The sequence below is a fragment of the Eptesicus fuscus genome, chromosome 24, assembly GCF_027574615.1.
Source record: "Eptesicus fuscus isolate TK198812 chromosome 24, DD_ASM_mEF_20220401, whole genome shotgun sequence".
Lineage (NCBI taxonomy): Eukaryota > Metazoa > Chordata > Mammalia > Chiroptera > Vespertilionidae > Eptesicus > Eptesicus fuscus.
Window position 1 is genome coordinate 1,002,715 of NC_072496.1, and position 19,786 is coordinate 1,022,500.

General features: G+C 64.6%; 1 protein-coding gene across 1 annotated transcript in view; it reads left to right on the plus strand.

Annotated features, from left to right (window-relative positions):
* Window positions 1–19,514, plus strand: part of CACNA1S (calcium voltage-gated channel subunit alpha1 S) — a 39,406-nt gene extending 19,892 nt beyond the window's left edge. Inside the window, exons 21-44 of the mRNA XM_054712890.1 lie at window positions 750–837; window positions 1,076–1,183; window positions 2,073–2,125; window positions 2,414–2,560; window positions 3,141–3,342; window positions 4,705–4,863; window positions 6,134–6,244; window positions 7,055–7,138; window positions 7,391–7,447; window positions 8,299–8,427; window positions 8,937–9,002; window positions 10,195–10,286; window positions 10,757–10,916; window positions 11,115–11,242; window positions 12,818–12,914; window positions 13,226–13,328; window positions 13,662–13,763; window positions 14,265–14,404; window positions 15,847–15,975; window positions 17,135–17,385; window positions 18,029–18,093; window positions 18,284–18,381; window positions 18,804–18,923; window positions 19,062–19,514. Coding sequence (XP_054568865.1) covers window positions 750–837; window positions 1,076–1,183; window positions 2,073–2,125; window positions 2,414–2,560; window positions 3,141–3,342; window positions 4,705–4,863; window positions 6,134–6,244; window positions 7,055–7,138; window positions 7,391–7,447; window positions 8,299–8,427; window positions 8,937–9,002; window positions 10,195–10,286; window positions 10,757–10,916; window positions 11,115–11,242; window positions 12,818–12,914; window positions 13,226–13,328; window positions 13,662–13,763; window positions 14,265–14,404; window positions 15,847–15,975; window positions 17,135–17,385; window positions 18,029–18,093; window positions 18,284–18,381; window positions 18,804–18,923; window positions 19,062–19,301 — 2,929 coding nt within the window. The 3' untranslated portion in view covers window positions 19,302–19,514. The remainder of the gene's footprint in view (window positions 1–749; window positions 838–1,075; window positions 1,184–2,072; window positions 2,126–2,413; window positions 2,561–3,140; window positions 3,343–4,704; window positions 4,864–6,133; window positions 6,245–7,054; window positions 7,139–7,390; window positions 7,448–8,298; window positions 8,428–8,936; window positions 9,003–10,194; window positions 10,287–10,756; window positions 10,917–11,114; window positions 11,243–12,817; window positions 12,915–13,225; window positions 13,329–13,661; window positions 13,764–14,264; window positions 14,405–15,846; window positions 15,976–17,134; window positions 17,386–18,028; window positions 18,094–18,283; window positions 18,382–18,803; window positions 18,924–19,061) is intronic.
* Window positions 19,515–19,786: the final 272 nt, after the last annotated feature.

The following is a 19,786-nucleotide window of genomic DNA, read 5'->3' on the forward strand; positions in this document are numbered from 1 at the left end:
TCCTAGGGGTGTCACCAACGGGACTGGAGCGGCCACGCCCGGAGGGCAGAGCTGACGACCAGGAGGGGATCGGCGAGGAGAAGGCAGTCCCAGCAGCCCCGGGGGCAGCATGGCCCCTACGCTGGGTGCTCCCAGTCTGATGGGGGAGAGGAAATTGCACCCCCTCCCCATGCAGGAGGCCCGCTCTGTGCTGCTAGTGGGGGATGGGAGCTGGGCCCTGTACCTGGAGGCAGCTTTACCTGGGCGGCCACACCCCGAGGGGGAGGTGGGAAGGAGGCAGTGCTCAGGCAGAAAGAGGCCCCAGAGAGCAGGAGGCTGGAGGAGGTGGAGGCTGGAGCTGCTGCCCTTAGCCCCGCCTCCGGCCACGCCCTCAGTCACACCTTCAGCCACAGGCCTGGTTCCAGCCTCAACCTCGGCCCCGCCCCTGGCCTACCCCCACTCTCGGCCCCGCCCTCTGCCTGTCCTTAGCCCCGCCCCACCCTTGGCCCCGCCCTCAGCCTGTCCTTAGCCCCGCCCCCTCGTTCTCAGCCTGTCCTTAGCCCCGCCCCAACCCAGCCCCGCCCTCGGCCTGTCCTTAGCCCCGCCCCCACCCTCGGCCCCGCCCTCAGCCTGTCCTTAGCCTCACCCCTTCCCTTGGCCCCGCCCTCAGCCTGTCCTTAGCCCCGCCCCACCCTTGGCCCCGCCCCGGCCTGTCCTTAGCCCCGCCCCAGCCCCGCCCCCTTGTTCTCAGCCCCGCCCCGCCTCCCCAGGTCCAGCTCCATCTCCGTGGTGAAGATCCTGAGGGTGCTGAGGGTGCTCCGACCCCTGCGAGCCATCAACCGAGCCAAAGGGCTGAAGGTGAGAGGACCGGGGGCCCCGGTGCGGGTGCGGGCGACTCCAGGGTCCTCAGCCCAGCGTCTGGGCACTGCCCGTGGCCTCTGCCCGTCGTGGGGGCTGAGGATGAGGCTGGGCAGCCGGGCTCCCCCATCCCCCCCCGCCCCCCTGACTCTCTGCCTGCAACCAGCGGGGGCTCCGGGGGCTCCGGGGGCTGCGGGTCCCGGTCCCCTCCGCCTCGCCCAGCGCCCTCCCTCCGCAGCACGTGGTGCAGTGCGTGTTCGTGGCCATCCGCACCATCGGCAACATCGTCCTGGTCACCACCCTCCTGCAGTTCATCTTCGCCTGCGTCGGGGTCCAGCTCTTCAAGGTGAGCCCGCCCCCAGGGCCCCGCCCCCGGCCCCGCCCCCGGGCCCCGCCCCCAGGGCCCCGCCCCGGGCCCCGCCCCCAGGGCCAGAGCGGCCCCTTCCGCCTCGGCTGAGGGAGCCCCACCTGGGAAACGGGGTCCTTCAGGCTCCCCGTGTGTCCGCTGTCTCCCTGGCTTTCCTGGCTTCTCCTCGAGGAGGAGGGCGGCACCCCACACCTGCCCGGCCTGCACCCGCCCCTCCCGCCCGTCAGTTCCCCCTCCTCCTCCTCCTCGTCGCCTGGGCTTCTGCACCCCGAGTGCCGGCTGGGGTGTCCGGCTCATTCCGTCTCCCAGGAACGCTGAGGGCAGGGGTCCCATCGCCACACGTCTGGGCGCCCACCCCATTCTGTCCTCACTTTCGGGGACAGCACGGTGCTCGGTTCCTCTCCAGGGACTGGCCCGGCTGGGGGTCCCTCCCGACGCCCCGGCTCTGGGACCATCTGCGGGACGTGGAGATGGACCCTGAGCACAGCCCCGACCCCCGGCTCCTCCTTCCCGGACCCCGTCTTCTCCTGCCCCCACGTGTCCTGCTTGAAAATCACCAGACTTAGACATGCGATAACATTCATTCATTCGTTCATTCGTTCATTCATCACACAGGCTCGGGGCTGCTTCCCCGGGTCAGGGCCGGGGCTGGGGGTCGGGAGCAGGCTGAGGGCGTGGGCCTCGGTGCCGGAGGACCGGTCTGGGCCCCGCCCCCTGGTTGGGCCACCCTCTGGGAGGAAGACTCAGGCTCCTGGGTCCAGACATTCTGCCTTCCTTCTCCTGCCCATCATTGGATCCTTGTTTCCATGACAACCCATCTCCCTCCTTCCCTCCCTCCCTCCCTCCTCCTTCCCTGTCCTGGGCGCAGGGGAAGTTCTTCAGCTGCAATGACTTGTCCAAGATGACGGAGAAGGAATGCAGGTGTGTGGGGCTCTGCGGGACTCGGGGGGGTGGGGGGGTGGTACCCGGCGGGACGGCCCTTCGCGGGGACACCTGAGAGGGGCAGGCGGCCCTTCAGGCAGGGGGAATGGGACAAAGCCCCTCGTCCCAAAAGGGGTGCCCAGCCGTGTCCCCTCCGGTCCGATCTCGACCCCCATCGGTCCTGCACACTCACTGCCCAGGGCCCGGAGGACGTGGGGGGGGGGGGAGGGCGGGGGCGGCCCAGCCATGCCCAGCGCAGTGACTCCCCCCCCCCCCAATCCCGTGAAGGGGCTACTACTACATCTACAAGGACGGGGACCCCACGCAGATTGAGCTGCGCCCCCGCGAGTGGGTGCACAATGAGTTCCACTTCGACAACGTGCTGTCGGCCATGATGTCCCTCTTCACCATCTCCACCTTCGAGGGGTGGCCGCAGTGAGTGCGGGCGGGGCCCGGGGCCGCCAGGGCATGGTGGGGCCCCTCAGCCCCTCCCCAGCCCCCAGGCCCCTGGGCGGTGCTCAGCCAGCCCCCGGCTCCGATGGCCTAGACCCGCGGTCGGCAAACTCATTCGTCCACAGAGCCAAACATCCACAGCACAACGGTGGAAATTTCTTTGGAGAGCCACATTTTTAAACGTAAACTTCTTCTAACGCCACTTCTTCAACATAGACTCGCCCAGGCCGTGGTGTTTTGTGGAAGAGCCACACACCAGGGGCCAAAGAGCCGCGTGTGGCTCTCGAGCCGCCGTTTGCCGACCACGGGCCTAGACTCTAGAGGACGTGTCGTTCCAAAGCCAGCCTGAGGGGCAGGGGCTCTGAGCAATGTCTCCGTCCGTGGAGGGCTCTCTGAGGGGCTGGGGGAGAGGGGCCCCCCAGGGAAAGGCAGGTGCATTCTGGGATCTGTCCCAGCCTTTCCCGGCACCCTCTGACTTCGCTCCCCCGGGGGGCAAAGCCCCCGCCCTGGCCTGGCCCCGAGCCCGGCCACCCAGCCGCCCCGTCTCCCCCGCCCGCCCCAGGCTCCTGTACAAGGCCATCGACGCCTACGAGGAGGACCAGGGCCCCGTCCACAACCACCGCGTGGAGATGGCCATCTTCTTCATCGTCTACATCATCCTCATCGCCTTCTTCATGATGAACATCTTCGTGGGCTTCGTCATCGTCACCTTCCAGGAGCAGGGCGAGACCGAGTACAAGAACTGCGAGCTGGACAAGAACCAGGTGCCGGCCCTGCCCGGCCCAGCCCAGCCCAGAGCGGCGGCCGTGAACCCGGAGGTCACGGTGCCATTCCCCGTCAGGGCACAAGTGGGCTCGATCCCCAGTAGGGGGCGTGCAGGAGGCAGCCGGCCCATGGTTCTCTCTCATCATTGATGCTTCTCCCTCTCCCTCTCCCTTCCTCTCTGATACACACACACACACACACACACACACACACACACGGAGCGGCCAGATGATGATGATCTCTGAACGCATAATCATCTGGCCACTCAGTGTCTGTCCTATAGAATAAAAGGCTAATATGCAAATTGTCCCCTCGACCAGGAGTTCGACCAGCAGGCAGGCCGGCCAACCGACCATGTCCCCTCCCCCTGGCCAGGCTGGCTGGACCCCACCCATGCACGAATTCATGCACCGGGCCTCTAATATATATATGTATATAGATAGATAGATAGATAGATAATGTAGATGTAGATGTAGATATAGATATAGATATAGATATAGATACAGATATAGATATAGATATAGATATACTGAGTGGCCAGATTATTATGCCTTCAGAGATCATAATAATCTGGCCACTCTGTGTGTGTGTGTGTGTATGTGTGTGTGTAATTTTATTTTATTTTTTTAAGAAAGAACCAGGTGCCTGGGCCACGTGACGGGGCTCCTGACTCTGAAAAGCCCAGGGCTGGGTGACCCAGGTCCCTCCCCTTGCAGCCTCCATGCACCCACCCCGTCCCCCACCCGTCGCCCATGGGAAGCCGTACAAGCTGACGGGTGGGGGCCCTCTCCTAGGACCCTCGTGATGGCCAGAGGGAAGGAAGCCCTCAGAGCCCCGGGCTGGACACGGGTCACGTTCACAAAGGCCCGTGATGACCAGGGGGGAGCCCGCCAACCCACGGACCCTCCCCCTAAAGCAGGGGCGGGGCGCGTCCGGCCCGCGGGCCGTATAGGGCCCGTGACATCGTCTGGTCTGGCCCTGCCCAGGTGTCAGGGGCGAGTTCCCGAAACGGTTGACCAGCTATCGCAGGCTGATTTGTTTTTAAAAAATATTTGTGTTGATTTCAGAGATGAAGGGAGGGAGGGAGAGAGAGAGAGAGAGAGAGAGAATCGTCGATCGGCTGGCGCAGGCTCACGTTGGAGTGGGTCGTTCTGTACGGCCCGCGGATGATGTCACACACCTCCCAATGGCCCTCGGCGGGAAGAACGGCTCCCCACCTCGGCCCTAACCGGTCCAGCAGAGACCCTCGGCCACAGGCCCCGACGTGCCGGGGGGCGGGGGGTCCCCTCCCGTCTGTGGGCGTGGGCGTGGGCGCGGAGGGGGTGGTCGCCCCGGGCTGACGGCCCCCGTGTGTGTCTCAGCGCCAGTGCGTGCAGTACGCCCTGAAGGCCCGCCCCCTGAGGTGCTACATCCCCAAGAACCCGTACCAGTACCAGGTGTGGTACGTGGTCACCTCGTCCTACTTCGAGTACCTCATGTTCGCCCTCATCATGCTCAACACCATCTGCCTGGGCATGCAGGTGAGGGCCGGGCCGGGCCGGGCCGGGGGCCGGGTGGGGGGGCGGGGGGCCGGGCCGGGCTGGGGTCCAGGCTGGCCCCCCGTCTGTGCTTCCCAGTGCCGCTCAGGACAGAGGCGGGAACCGGCCCAGGCCTTGTGGCCAGGCACCTGGCTGCTTATTTATTTATTATTTTTATAAATTTATCAGATCATTATCAGAAATCATTACTCCTTTTTTAATATATTTTTATTGGTTTTTCACAGAGAGGAAGGGAGAGGGAGAGAGAGTCAGAAACATCGATGAGAGAGAAACACTGATCAGCTGCCTCCTGCACACCCCCGACCGGGGATGTGCCCGCAACCAAGGTACATGCCCTTGACCGGAATCGAACCCGGGACCCTTCAGTCCGCAGGCCGACGCTCTATCCACCGAGCCAAACCGGTTTCGGCTATTTTTTATTTTTTAAAATATATTTTTATTGATTTCAGACAGGAAGGGAGAGGGGGAGAGAGAGAGAGAAACCTCAATGAGGAGAGAGAATCATGGATCAGCTGCCTCCTGCACGCCCCCCACACTGGGGATTGAGCCCGCAACCCAGGCACGTGCCCTTGACCAGAATCAAACCCGGGTCCCTTCAGTCTGCAGGCCAATGCTCTGTCCACTGAGCCACACCGCCAGGGCCTGACTGTTTATTAAAGAGGTAATTCCGGCCCTGACCGGTGTGGCTCAGTGGATAGAGCGTCGGCCTGCGGACTGAAGGGTCCCGGGTTCCATTCCAGTCAAGGGCATGTGCCTTGGTTGCGGGCACATCCCCATTGGGGGGTGTGCAGGAGGCAGCTGATCAGTGTTTCTCTCTCATCGATGTTTCTAACTCTCTATTCTTCTCCCTTCCTCTCTGTAAAAAAGTCAATAAAATATATTTTAAAAACTAAAAAATAAATAAAGAGGTAATTCCGGCCAGCTGGCGTGGCTCAGCGGTTGAGCGTTGACCAATGAACCAGGAGGTCAAGGTTCAATTCCCTGTCGGGGCACACGTCTGGGTTTCGGGCTCGATACCCAGGGTGCCCTGATTGGGAATTGAACCTTGACCTCCTGGTTCATTGGTCGACGCTCAACCGCTGAGCCACGCCGGCCGGGCAGGCTGGCTCCCAGTGTTTTGAGATTAAAGAGAGCAGTGGGCCAGGGGCCCAATGAAGGGGGCGGGGAGGCTCTGAGAATGCCATTTGTGGGATGGGCAAGCCAGGCTGCCCCCCAACCCTGTCCTGTCCCCGCCCCCCCCGCCGCCCCCCAGCACTACAACCAGTCGGAGGAGATGAACCACATCTCGGACATCCTCAACGTGGCCTTCACCATCATCTTCACCCTGGAGATGATCCTCAAGCTCATGGCGTTCAAGGCCAAGGTGAGTGCTGGGCCACGGGCCAGGCGGGCGGCTGAGGCCGGGGAGGGGCCTTCTCATACCCCCCCCCCCGGCCCCCAGCCTGTTCTACAGGAGGCCCTTCATGGGCTCCCGAGCTACTCACCCCCTTGGCATGTCCACCTTCAGACATGGACGGGCAAGAGAGTCAGGCTGCCCCCCACCCCTCTGAGCCCGGCTTCTGAGGCTCAGCCCGTGGCTGGGGCGGGGGTGGGGGGGGGGAGCCCCTTGCTGTGTCCTTGGCTCTCAAGTCCACCACCTCATGCCCAGCCCAGCGGCTCCCTGGCAGGTCTGCCCTGCCCGGCCACGGCCAGGCTTCGAGGGAGACGGATGGAAGAGCTCCCCATCCGGACCTGGACCCCAAACCCTGAGTTCCCAATCCCCCCGCCCACACCGACCACTTAAATATTTCAGAGAGGGAGGGAGAGAGGGAGGGAGGGGGAGAGAGAGAGAGAAACATCAATGAGAGAGAATCATGGATCCGCTGCCTCCTGCACGCCCCCTACTGGGGATCGAGTCCGCAACTGTCCGGGAATCGAACCCCGACCTCCTGGTTCCTAGGTCGACGCTCAGCCACGGAGCCACGCCGGCTGGGCCCACTGATTCCTCTATGGCTGGAGGACACTAAGGACCAGAGGGAGAGGGCCTGGGAGTCGGGGGGGGGGTGGTAGGAGCTCCAGGAGAGGGGAGCCCCCTGGGCCTGGGCCTGGGCCTGGCCCCAAGTCTGCATTCCCACCCCCCCTGCTGGCCTCCCTCCATGCCTCCTCACCCCGATTCCCATCCCTGCCCCCCCAGGGCTACTTCGGGGACCCCTGGAACGTGTTTGACTTCCTGATCGTCATCGGCAGCATCATCGACGTCATCCTCAGCGAGATCGACGTGAGTGGGGGGCGGGGTGGTGAGGGGGGACCTGGGCCTGTCCGTCTCCCTCCTCTTCCTGCTCCCCGGCCCCCAGCCTGTGCCTCCCTGTCCCCACGGCTTGGTCCTCGTGCCCCCCCCCGACTCCCCCCCCACCCCGAGGGGCTGCCCCTTGGGCCTCCATGCCCGGCCTCACTGTCTCTTTCTCTCTTGCCCTCCTACCATGTCCCTCCTCCTCTCCCCCCCCCCCCCCCCCATCGCTTCTCTCCACAGACCTTCCTGGCCTCCAGCGGGGGGCTGTACTGCCTGGGTGGCGGCTGCGGCACCGTGGTAATCCCCGGCTGCATGCGCCCGCCGCCTGCACGCTGAGGCCTGGCTGGATGCATGGGGGGGACCCGCACTCAGGACTCCCTCCCCCAGAGCAGTGACCCCCCCTCCAGGGCCCGGGTCAGGGTGGGGCAGGCTCTGTGGTAGAACATGCATGGCTCACGCATGGATGCCGTGGGGTTCTCAGTGCCCTGGAAACTGGCGGGGGGCGGGGGGATTGGGGGTGGCTCTCCCCTTTCAGGGTCACCGGGCGTCTGAGGGGAGCACAGGGCAGAGGCGGCCTGGCTGGGGCGTGGCCAGGTCACGGGGGCAGAGCTGTGAGGGAGCCTTAGGGACGCTCTGCGCTGGGAGGGCCCTGGGGCGGGGGGTTGGGGGGGAAGCTGCTCATGGGGCAGCTTCAAGAGAAGGTGAGATGAGCCCTGGCCGGTGTGGCTCAGTGGATAGAGCGTCGCCTGGGGACAGAAGGGTCCCGGGTTCGATTCCGGTCAAGGGCACAGGCCCGGGTTGTCCTCGACCCCCAGTAGGGGGCGTGCAGGAGGCAGCCGGTCCATGATTCTCTCTCATCATTGATGTTTCTAACTCTCTATCCCTCTCCCTTCCTCTCTGTAAAAAAATCAATAAAATATATAAAAAATAAAATAAAATATATATAGAGAGAGAGAGGAGGTGAGATGAGGCAGGAGGCCCCCGAGGCCTGGTCACGGCCTCCCCCGGGCCCAGCCCCCCGACAGGCAGGGCCAGCGCTGGGGCCACACGCCCCACAGGGACTCTCGTCTCCCCCACACACGACCCCCAGCCCTTCCTGCCCCGACCCCTGACCCCTGACCCCGGCCTCTGGGGCCGCCGCCCCGCAGGACCCCGACGAGAGCGCCCGCATCTCCAGCGCCTTCTTCCGCCTGTTCCGGGTCATGAGGCTGATCAAGCTGCTGAGCCGGGCCGAGGGCGTGCGCACCCTGCTCTGGACCTTCATCAAGTCCTTCCAGGTGCGGGCCCGGCCCCCCCTCCCCCCGGGGACCCTCCCCCCGGGGACCCTCCCCCCGGGGACCCTCCCCCCGGGGACCCTCCCCCCGGGACCCTCCCCCCGGGGACCCTCCCCCCGGGGACCCTCCCCACGGGGACCCTCCCCCCGGGGATCCTTCCCACGGGACCAACCTCCCCCCGGGGACCCCACAGCCATCCGCCCGGCCCTCCCCCCGGGGACCCTCCCTCCCCCTGGGGACCCCACGGCCATCCGCCCGGCCCTCCCCACGGGGACCCTCCCCCCGGGACCCTCCCCCCGGCCCCCCCCTCCCCCCGGGGACCCTCCCCACGGGGACCCTCCCCCCGGGGATCCTTCCCACGGGACCAACCTCCCCCCGGGGACCCCACAGCCATCCGCCCGGCCCTCCCCACGGGGACCCTCCTGCCCCGTCCTGGGGGGGCCTGGGCTCCCTGCGGAGCTGGGGGAGGCAGGCCCAGAGCAGGAAAGCCTCCCGCCCCCTCCTCCCCGCAGGCCCTGCCCTACGTGGCCCTGCTCATCGTCATGCTGTTCTTCATCTACGCCGTCATCGGCATGCAGGTGAGGGCGCCGAGGGTGCAGGTGAGGGCGCCGAGGGTGCAGGTGAGGGCGCCGAGGGTGCAGGTGAGGGCGCCGAGGGTGCAGGTGAGGGCGCCGAGGGTGCAGGTGAGGGCGCCGAGGGTGCAGGTGAGGGCGCCGAGGGTGCAGGTGAGGGCGCCGAGGGTGCAGGTGAGGGCGCCGAGGGTGCAGGTGAGGGCGCCGAGGGTGCAGGTGAGGGCGCCGAGGGTGCAGGTGAGGGCGCCGAGGGTCTCGGAGGCACCGTGGTCCTGGCGGGGCGGGGCACCCCTCCTGCCGGCCCGGCCTGGCCGCCCGTGGTCCCCGCTGTTGCCGTGTGAGTGGGTCAGGCGGAGGCCGCCCCAGGGCCCAGGCTGTGTCTCAGCCCACCTCCCGTGAGAGCCGCCCCTGCTCTACAGCGAGCCCCCGTCGGCCGCTGGTGGGGAAGCTTGTCTGCCCCCCACCCCTCACCCCCACCCCCCTGCCTTGCTTGGGTTCAACCTGAGGAGGCTCATCCAACCCCGCAAACGGTCCCATGTACACGGAGTGGCCAGATGATGATGTCTGAACGCATAATAATCTGGCCACTCAGTGTCTGTCCTATGGAATAAAAGGCTAATATGCAAATGGTCCCCTCGACCAGGAGTTCGACCAGCAGGCAGGCCGGCCAACCGCCCATGTCCCCTCCCCCTGGCCAGGCTGGCCGGACCCCACCCATGTACAGATTCATGCACCGGGCCTCTAATATATATGTATAGATATAGATATAGATATAGATATAGATATAGATATAGATATAGATATAGATATAGATATAGATAGATAGATGATAGATATAGATGTAGATACTATAGATATATAGATATATAGATGTAGATGTAGATATATAGATATATAGATAGAGATAGAGAGATATATATAGATATATAGGTATATAGGTATATAGGTATATAGATATAGATATAGATATAGATATAGATATAGATATAGATATAGATATAGATATATACACACTGAGTGGCCAGGTTATTATGCATTCAGAGATCATCATCATCTGGCCACTCCGTGTATGTGCCTCAGGCTGAGGCGGCCGGAAGGGAGGGGGCCTGGAGGAGCTCAGGGGAGGGGGCCTGGGCCAGAGGGGCGACAGCGGCCCGCAGACCCAGCCGGTCCCTCAGGCGGCCCCGTGTGTTTGCAGATGTTCGGGAAGATCGCCTTGGTGGACGGGACCCCGATAAACCGCAACAACAACTTCCAGACCTTCCCGCAGGCCGTGCTGCTGCTCTTCAGGCACGAGGCCCCGCCCCACGGGCCCCAGGGCCTTTGCACGGGCCCTGCGCTCAGCGGCTAGCACTCTGCCGTCCCCATCACGTCCAGGGCGTCTCCGTGTTCCCCGGGGCCCCACCTAGGACAGAGCCGGGCCTGAGTGCATGCACCCGTCCCCCCAATCCCATCCCAGGAGCAGGAGACGGAGGCCCAAAGGCCTTCAGAGGCTCAGTGAGGCCTCGGTGACCTCTGACCCTGCCTCCCGTGATGTGCATCATGGAGTGGTTTTGCCCCTCCATCCAAGAAACCCCCCCCTTTTTTTTTTTGGTCTTTTACCTCCTGCTTCTGCTGCCCCCATAGGTAGAGTAGGGGGACTGCAGTGCAGAGGGGAAACTGAGGCCCAGCTCACACTGACCTCCCGACGCTGGGGAGTGGGGGGGGGGGGCAGCCCCCATCTGCTCCCCTGCCCCCGCCCACGAGCCCCTCCCTTGCAGGTGTGCGACGGGCGAGGCCTGGCAGGAGGTCCTGCTGGCCAGCAGCTACGGGAAGCTGTGCGACCCGGCGTCCGAGTACGCGCCCGGCGAGGAGTACTCGTGCGGCACCAACTTCGCCTACTACTACTTCATCAGCTTCTACATGCTCTGCGCCTTCCTGGTGAGCCGGCGGCCGGCGGGCACGGCGGGCACGGCGGGCCTCGGGGCGGGCGGGCGCTGGGCCGGCCTCCCTCTCTCTCTCTCCCGGGTCAGTCTCCGGGGCGCGTGGGGGTGAGAGGCCGGGCGTCTCAGGCCCTTGGCTGCAGCCGCCTCCCACTGGTCCCCTCCCATGTCGGGGGCCCCGGGTCCCCCCTGACAGATCATCAACCTGTTCGTGGCCGTCATCATGGACAACTTCGACTACCTCACGCGGGACTGGTCCATCCTGGGCCCTCACCACCTGGACGAGTTCAAGGCCATCTGGGCGGAGTACGACCCGGAGGCCACGTGAGTCCGGGCCGCAGACGCCGGGCCCTCCCTCCCCCGTGCACCCTCCGTCTCAGACCCCGTCCCCGCGTCCGTCCGTCCGTCCGTCCGGTTTGCTAGGAATGAGCCAGCAGCCTGTCCCTTCAGGGTCCGAGGTCCCGGCTGGGAGAACAGGACTTCCTCTCCTCGGGGTTGGAGGTTGGGAGGGACCCCACAGCGCCCCCTCCTGGCTTTCTTGGGAAATGGCCCCCAGGTTCTGAGTGGGCAGGTGTAGGAGCCAGGAGCTCAGTACCTGGCCAGCCTCTCAGCGCGTGGCCATCTGACCGTCGGCTTTGGTAAGAACGCAGACCCCGGCCCCACCCAGACAGACCGGGCCAGCTCTGCCTCGCCCCCTAACCCCGTGGTCGGCAAACGGCGGCTCGCGAGCCACATGCGGCTCTTTGGCCCCTTGCGTGTGGCTCTTCCACAAAACACCACGGCCTGGGCGAGTCTATGTTGAAGAAGTGGCGTTAGAAGAAGTTTACGTTTAAAAAATGTGGCTCTCCAAAGAAATGTCAGTCGTTGTGCTGTTGATATTTGGCTCTGTGGACTAATGAGTTTGCCGACCACTGGACTAACCTGACCCTCAGGGCGTCCGTAGGCGCGGCTGCCTTCTGTTCTTTCTGAAAAGCGAATAAGCTCCTATTTGAGGGCCGGTTCCCGGGGGGACAGGCACCGCGCTGACCACTACGTGTATTATCTCATTTAACCCTCACAGCGACCCAGGAGACGGGTCATTCGTAGGTTAACGTCCACCTCCCCTGATCCGTGCCCTCTACCTCTATTAATACGGCCCAAGAGCCCCCCACCAGCTGGACCAAAACCCAAGGAAGGCTCTGCCACGGGGAAAAGTGAGGTCCAGATGGCAGGCCTGGAGAGAGAGAGAATTCTGGCTTCTATCTGAGAGAGAGAGAGAGAGAGAGAGAGAGAGAGAGAGAGAGAGAGGAGCTGGCCCAGCCAGTGTGGCTCCGTGGTTGAGCGTCGACCTATGAACCAGGTCAGGGTTTCAGACTCGATCCCCAGCAGGGGGCGTGCAGGAGGCAGCCAATTGATGATGATTCTCTCTCATTGATGTTTCTCTCTCTCTCTCTCTCTAAAAAAGAAATTAATAAAAACATATTTTAAAAAATCAAAAAGGGAAGCTGGCTCCCCCACCACCACCCTGCCTAGGCCTGGTTGGGACACACAGACGAGCTCGCCTGTCCCGGCTCTCTTCCCCTCACAGTTCTCTGCGCCGGGAGGGGCTGTGGGCGGGGCCTGGAGGGGCTGTGGGCGGGGCCTGGAGGGGTGTGGGAGGGGCTGAGAGTGCTGTGGGCGGGCCAGGGGCTGTGGGCGGGGCCTGGAGGGCTGTGGACGGGGCCTGGAGGGTGTGGGCGGGGCCTGGATGGGGCTGTGGGCGGGGCCGGAGGGGCTGTGGGTGGGGCCTGGAGGGCTGTGGACGGGGCCTGGAGGGGTGTGGGCAGGGCCGGGAGGGACCATGGGCGGGGCCGGAGGGGCTGTGGGCGGGGCCGGAGGGGCCATGGGCGGGCGGCGGGGCCCACAGCCCTGTCTCTGCAGGGGCCGCATCAAACACCTGGACGTGGTGACGCTGCTGCGGCGGATCCAGCCCCCGCTGGGCTTCGGGAAGTTCTGCCCCCACCGCGTGGCCTGTAAGGTAACCCGGCGGCAGGGAGGGCCCGGGGACAGGCGGAGGCTCGGGATCCTGGGGCGGGAAGCTGGCCGCCCCCTCAGAGCGGCCATCTCCCGGGTCCCCAGGCCCCCCCTCCCCCAGGACTACAGTCTGACAACGCCCCCAACTCATCCTTCCGTCCCCACCCCCCACCCCCACCCCCCGTGAAGGGGTCCTGCCCCCCAGCCCTCCTGTCCCGGCCCCTCCCGGCCCCTCCCGGCCCACAGACCGGGTGAGGACGGCCGGCCCGGTGTGGCCGGATCCCCGCCCCGCAGCGAACCCCCCTCTCCCCCCAGCGGCTCGTGGGCATGAACATGCCCCTCAACAGTGACGGCACCGTCACCTTCAACGCCACCCTCTTCGCCCTGGTGCGCACCGCCCTCAAGATCAAGACGGAAGGTGAGCCCGGCCGGGTGGCTCAGTGGTTGGCGTCGACCTGTGAACCAGGAGGTCAGGGTTCGATTCCCCGTCAGGCCACACGCCCGGGTTTCGGGCTCCATCCCCAGTGTGGGGCGTGCAGGAGGCAGCCGGTCCGTGGTTCTCTCTCATCAGGGATGTTTCTCTCTCTCCCTCTCCCTTCCTCTCTGGAACCAATAAAAATACTTTTTTTTTTTAAAAGAAAAGAGGGAAGGTGAGAGGGCGGCAGAGCCCCAGGCGGCCGCGCCCAGGGGGTTGGCCCGTCGGCCCAGCCTGGGTGGCTTCAGGCCCGGCCCTGCCTGTCCCTCCGCCCAGGGAACTTCGAGCAGGCCAACGAGGAGCTGAGGGCCATCATCAAGAAGATCTGGAAGAGGACCAGCATGAAGCTCCTGGACCAGGTCATCCCTCCCATCGGAGGTGCGTGGGGCTCGGGGGCCGGGGGCCAGGGCCAGCTGTGGGTTGGGTGGCCATGCTCTGAGCTCCCCACTCCCACGCCTGGCCACGCAGAAGCCCACCCCTCGCGCGATGGTGCCCGCGAGACAGGTCCTGGGTGAACTTCCACCTCCCTGGGTCCGTGCCCTCTACCTCTATTAATACGGCCCAAGAGCCCCCAAGCAGCTCAAGCAAAACCCAAGGAAGGCTCCGCCATGGGGAAAATGAGGTCCCGATTGCAGGCCTGGAGAGAATTCTAAGAGAGAGAGAGAGATTAAGGGGGGGGGGGCGGGGGGGCTGCTCCAGGAGAGATGAGGATGGCCCAGACCCTCCCTAAATACCTTGGACGGACCCCATGGCGCCTCAGGCCAGGTCCGAGACAGGAGGGGTGGATCCTCTGCCCCGACCTGGGGCTCCCCCCCCCCCCCCGCGCCCCGGCTCTCCCCGGGCCTCAGGCCTCAGGACACCCCTTGTCGGCCCCCGCAGATGACGAGGTGACGGTGGGCAAGTTCTACGCCACGTTCCTCATCCAGGAGCACTTCCGCAAGTTCATGAAGCGGCAGGAGGAGTACTACGGCTACCGGCCCAAGAAGGAGGCCAAGGACGCCAACACCGTGCAGATCCAGGTGAGCCGGGCCGGCCCGGGCCGCTGCCGAGCCAGGCCTCGGGGCCGGTGCTCGCGCTCTGCGTCCTGGAGGGCCAGGGATGGAGGCCCAGCGGGGAGGAGGGGGCCCGGGCGGGGAGGGGGAGACGGGAAGGCAGGGGGGGGCGGGGGCCGTGATGGGAGACATTCCCATCTCAAGCGGAGAGCCAGGAGCCTGTCCATCTCTGGGTACCAGGACCAGAGGGAGCGGGACTTGTCCAAAGGGACGTGGGAGTCAGATGGGAACAATATTCTCCCGAGAAGGCCGCTCTCCAGGGTGGGACGGCTTACGACCAGCCCCTTGGTGTACAAAGCACGTCAGAACTTTGCTTTATCCCATCGCTTCTTTATTTCGAGGGTTTTTTTGTGTGTTTTTTTTTCAAATTTTTTTATTTTTATTTTTAAATATATTTTATTGATTTTTTTACAGAGAGAAAGAGAAAGGGATAGAGAGTTAGAAACATCGATGAGAGAGAAACATCGATCAGCTGCCTCCTGCACGCCCCCTACTGGGGATGTGCCCGCAACCAAGGTCCATGCCCTTGACCGGAATCGAACCTGGGACCCTTCAGTCCACAGGCTGACGCTCTATCCACTGAGCCACACCGGTTTCGGCTGAAATATATTTTTATTGATTTCAGAGAGGAAAGGAGAGGGAGAGAGAGAAGCATCCATGAGGAGAGAGAATCATGGATCGGCTGCCTCCTGCACCTCCCACACTGGGGATCGAGCCTGCAACCCGGGCCTGTGCCCTGACCGGGAATCGAACCCTGACCTCCTGGTTCCTAGGTCGACGCTCCACCCCTGAGCCGCGCCGGCCGGGCTATTTCTAGTTTTCGGTGTTCAGTATTAGAATGCACATAATTTATAAATTCAAAAAATAGACATGCCCGTGGGTTGTGTGCTCAAAAATATATTTCTATAGCAGCTTTTTTTTTTTTTTTTTTTTTAAGCTTGGAACAATCTTACCATTTAGAAAGTTGCACATATAATGCAAGAACCTTTTTTAAAATATAATATATATATATATATATTTATTGACTTCAGAGAGGAAGGGCGAGGGAGAGGAAGGGGGCTGGAGCCGAAGCCCCGGTGGCAAGGGTTAGAAATGAGGGAGGCCCCCCTGGCCGGTGTGGCTCAGTGGATAGAGCGCCGGCCTGCGGACTGAAGGGTCCCGGATTCGATTCCGGTCAAGGGCACATGCTCTGGTTGTGGGCTCAACCCCCAGTAGGGGGCGTGTAGGAGGCAGCTGGTGGATGTTTCTCTCTCATCATTGATGTTCCTATCTCTTTCTCCCTCCCTCTCTGAAATTAGTAAAATATATTTAAAAAAAGAAAAAAAAAGAAAGAAATGCGGGAGGCCGTGGGGTGGAGTCAGGCCCCCCTCCTGGACCGGAGGGTCAGGGAGTCCCGTCTCGGTCCCCAGGCCGGACTGCGGACCATAGAGGAGGAGGCGGCGCCAGAGATCCGCAGGACGATCTCGGGAGACCTGACGGCCGAGGAGGAGCTGGAGAGGGCCATGGTGGAGGCCGCCATGGAGGAGGGGATCTTCCGGGTGAGCACGGGGCAGACGCCGATCACAGACGGGAGGGCGCCGCAGGAGGGGGGCGTGGAAGCCAGAGACGCCCACCACCCACTGCTCGGAGGGCTCAGCGTCAAGGACCCGACTTCCTCGAGGGAACAGATGGAACAAAACACCCCCTTTCCCACCCGCCCGCCCCCACGTCCCGCCCTCCTCCCGCCCCAGCCCCAGCCCACCCTCCTCTCTCGCCAGCCCTCCGGGCCGGATGCCCATCTGTCCTGGTTACCTGGGCTCGAGCCTTAGCCCTGCGCAGCGTCCTGTGGCCCCTTCTTGGGTTCTTTTGTATTTTTATTGGAATTTCAGAGAGAGAGGGAGAGGGAGAGAAAGAGAGAGAGAGAGAGAGAGAGAGAGAGAGAGAGAGAGAGAGAGAAACATCAATGATGAGAGGGAATCATGGATCGGCTGCCTCCTGCACGCCCCCTACTGGGGATCGAGCCCACAACCCGGGCATGTGCCCTTGACCAGAATCGAACCCAGGACCCCTCAGTCCGCAGGCCGACGCTCTATCCACGGAGCCAAACCAGCTAGGCCAGTGGTCGGCAAACTCATTCGTCCACAGAGCCAAATACCAACAGCACAACGATTGAAATTTCTTTGGAGAGCCACATTTTTTAAACGTAAACTTCTTCTAACGCCACTTCTTCCACATAGACTCGCCCAGGCCGGGGTCTTTTGTGGAAGAGCCACACTCCAGGGGCCAGAGAGCCGCCTGTGGCTCGCGAGCCGCGGTTTGCCGACCACGGGGTTAGGGCATTGGGTTCCTTTTTATGATTACGGATTTCAGAGAGGAAGGGAGAGGGGGAGAGAGAGAGAGAAACGTCCATGATGAGAGAGCATCACGGATCGGCTGCTGCCTGTACGCCCCCTACAAGCCCGCAACCCGGGCACGTGCCTTGGCGGGGACTCGAACTGGGACCTCCTGGTTCCTGGGTCGATGCTCAACCGCTGAGCCAGGCCGGCCCGGCCCTCCTTGGGTTCCCGTGAGGAGACGGTGGCCCAGGAGGGTTTTCCGTGAGGAGATGGTGGCCCGGGAGGGGGCCTGCGACGTCCCACATCCCTCAGCAAGTTATCTCCCCGCCCAGCCCTGGCCGGGCCGCGCTCAGTCCTCCCTCCTCCCTCCTCCTCGCCCCAGAGGACCGGGGGCCTGTTCGGCCAGGTGGACAACTACCTGGACCGGCCCGGCTCCCTGGCGCCCGTCCTGGCCAACCAGCGGCCCCTGCAGTTTTCCGACATCGAGATGGAGGAGCTGGAGTCGCCCGTCTTCCTGGAGGACTTCCCGCAGGACGGCAGCGCCCACCCGCTGGCCCGCGCCAACACCAACAACGCCAACGCCAACGTTGCCACGGGCAACAGCAGCCATAGCGACCGCCAGGCGTTTTCCAGGTAGAGCCCTGGGTGTCGGGGTCCTGAGGGGGGAGGGTTCCGGGAAGGCCTGGCGAGGGGACCCCAGGCTGGTTTTGGAGGGGTCACCCCGACGTGCGTGGGGTGTCCCTGGCTTGACTTTGTGCCCCGAGGGTCCGTCAGGCACCTGAATTCACGCGAGAGGCAGGCCCGGGCGCGGGGGCAGCCTCCTGTGGCCTGGCCACCCAGGCTGAGTGGTGCTGGGCAGCTCGGGGGAGAGCCAGGGCCCATCGGCGGGCTGTCAGAACCGGGGACCACCCGGGGGGCTGTGCCTGGGCCCCACGGCGGCCTCTGGGGCGGGACGCGGTCACTCCCAGGTCTGACTGAGACAGGATGCAGCCCTGGCTGAGAACAGTGGCCTGGAGGCTGGGGGACAGGTGTGGGCGGGGGGAGGGGCAGCCAGGATGGGTTGGGCCTGGTCTTGGAGAGCCGGGGCAGGTGGCACCATGCCCGCCCGGAGCGCCAGCGGGAGTCCAGGCTGCAGCCACGGATGCTGCTGCTGATGATGCTGCTGAGCTGATGGGGCCGGACCCTGAGGGGGTGCCCCTGTGGCCCACAGAGGGGCAGGATGGCGGGCGGCCCGGCGCCCTCCCCGCTCCACGGCCTTGCTCCCCTTCCATTCCAGGGTCCGCTATGAACGGGAGTCCCCCGAGGAGACCGGGATGCCGGCTGCCAGAGGAGGGGTCCTGGGTGAGTCTCTCTGGGCGCCCGGAGGCTGAGCCTTCTCCCGTGGTGGCGGGGGGGGGGGGGGAGTTGGCCCCCAGCACGGTCCACCCGCCAGACGCCGCTCCCACCCCAGGGCCTCGGGGGGCTGAGGGGCGGGCGGGGCTCCGCCGGCTCAGGGCGGCCACGAGTCCTGGCCTCGCCCACCTGCCCACAGGACCCCGCAGCCAGTCCCGCGTGGAGCAGCCAAGGCGGGAAGGACAGCTGCCCCGGAGAGCGGGGCCCCCAGCCCAGGCGGCTCCCGCGCCCGGTCAGGTAGGGGCAGAGCCGGGAGGGACTGGGTGCAGAGGGAGGGGGCGGGGCAGGGGCTGCCCGTCAATGACAGAGGGGACCCCAGTCCCGGGACACCCCTTTCTTTTCTTTTTAAAACGTTTTTATTGATTTCAGAGAGGACAGGAGAGGGAGAGAGAGAGAAACATCCATGATGAGAGAGAATCATGGATCGGCTGCCTCCTGCAGGCCCCCTACTGGGGATGAGCCCGCAACCCGGGCCTGTGCCCTTGACCGGGAATCAACCCCTGACCTCCTGGTTCATAGGTCGAGGCTCAACCACGGAGCCACGCTGGCCGGCGGGACCACCCCTTTCTGTGGGTCTGGGCGAAGGTCCCCTCGGAAGAGCTGGGGTTCGCTGGGTCCCCATGGCTCCAGCGTCCTCTTGGGGTCTGTTTGTGCCTTAGGAACAGCGCCCCAGGGCGGAGCCCCCGGTGCCGGAGGTAGAGGAAGCCCCCCCCTGCGGCCGGACCCCCGAGAGCCCTTCCAGGGGCCTGGCTCCCGCCACCGCCCTGCTGATCCAGCAGGTGAGGCGGGGCGGGACCAGGGTCCGGGGTTACATGCAGGGGGGAGTGGGGAAGGTCAGGGGGGAGCCCTGGGTGGGGGTGGCCAGGCCCCGAGGCAGCCCCCCCAGAGAGACCCGCCCCCGCCTCTCCTCCCTGAAGGCTCTGCTTCGAGGCGGCCTGGACACGCTGGCGGCCGACACCGGCTTCGTCTCGGCAACGGGCCAGGCCCTGGCGGAGGCCTGCCAGATGGCGCCGGAGGAGGTGGAGGCCGCGGCCACGGAGCTGCTGAGAAGGCGAGAGTCCCCCGGCGCCCTGGGACCCCCGAGCCTCCGGTCCTCCGTGGGCAGCCTCGACCAGCGTCAGGGCTCCCAGGAGACCCTCATTCCCCCCCGGCCCTGAACCCCTCGGCCTTGGCCTGGGCTGGGGCCTCCGGGCCAGGAGGGGATGGGGGGTGCTGGAGGGACATTGTCAGCCATCGGGGCAGCCGCCCATCTCCGCTGAGTGGGAACCACAGGGACGGTCAGAGGAGACCGCAGGCCCCTCTCCTCGCCAGCAGGAGGCGCAGTTCATGGGCGATCCCAGCATCATTCAGATCGCCCCGGGGGGTGGCTGCCTCCCGCCGGACATTAAAGTCTCAGGCCTGAGACTGGGCACCTGGCCTCTGTCTGTCTCCTGTTCCTGGCCTCCCCCTCCCCCGCCCCCGCCCCTTCCCCAGGAGCCTGGCCGTGGCCGGAGGGGCCATCTGGACGGGTCGTTGGTTCTGTGGGGAGCCCGGCGGCCCACGGGCAGGTGCCAGCCCAGCCCCCCTTCCTGGAGGCCGTGACCGTGTCTCCTCGGACCGAGGTGGCTGCCCGCTCCGGCCTCGGCGCCCGGCTGCGCCTGTT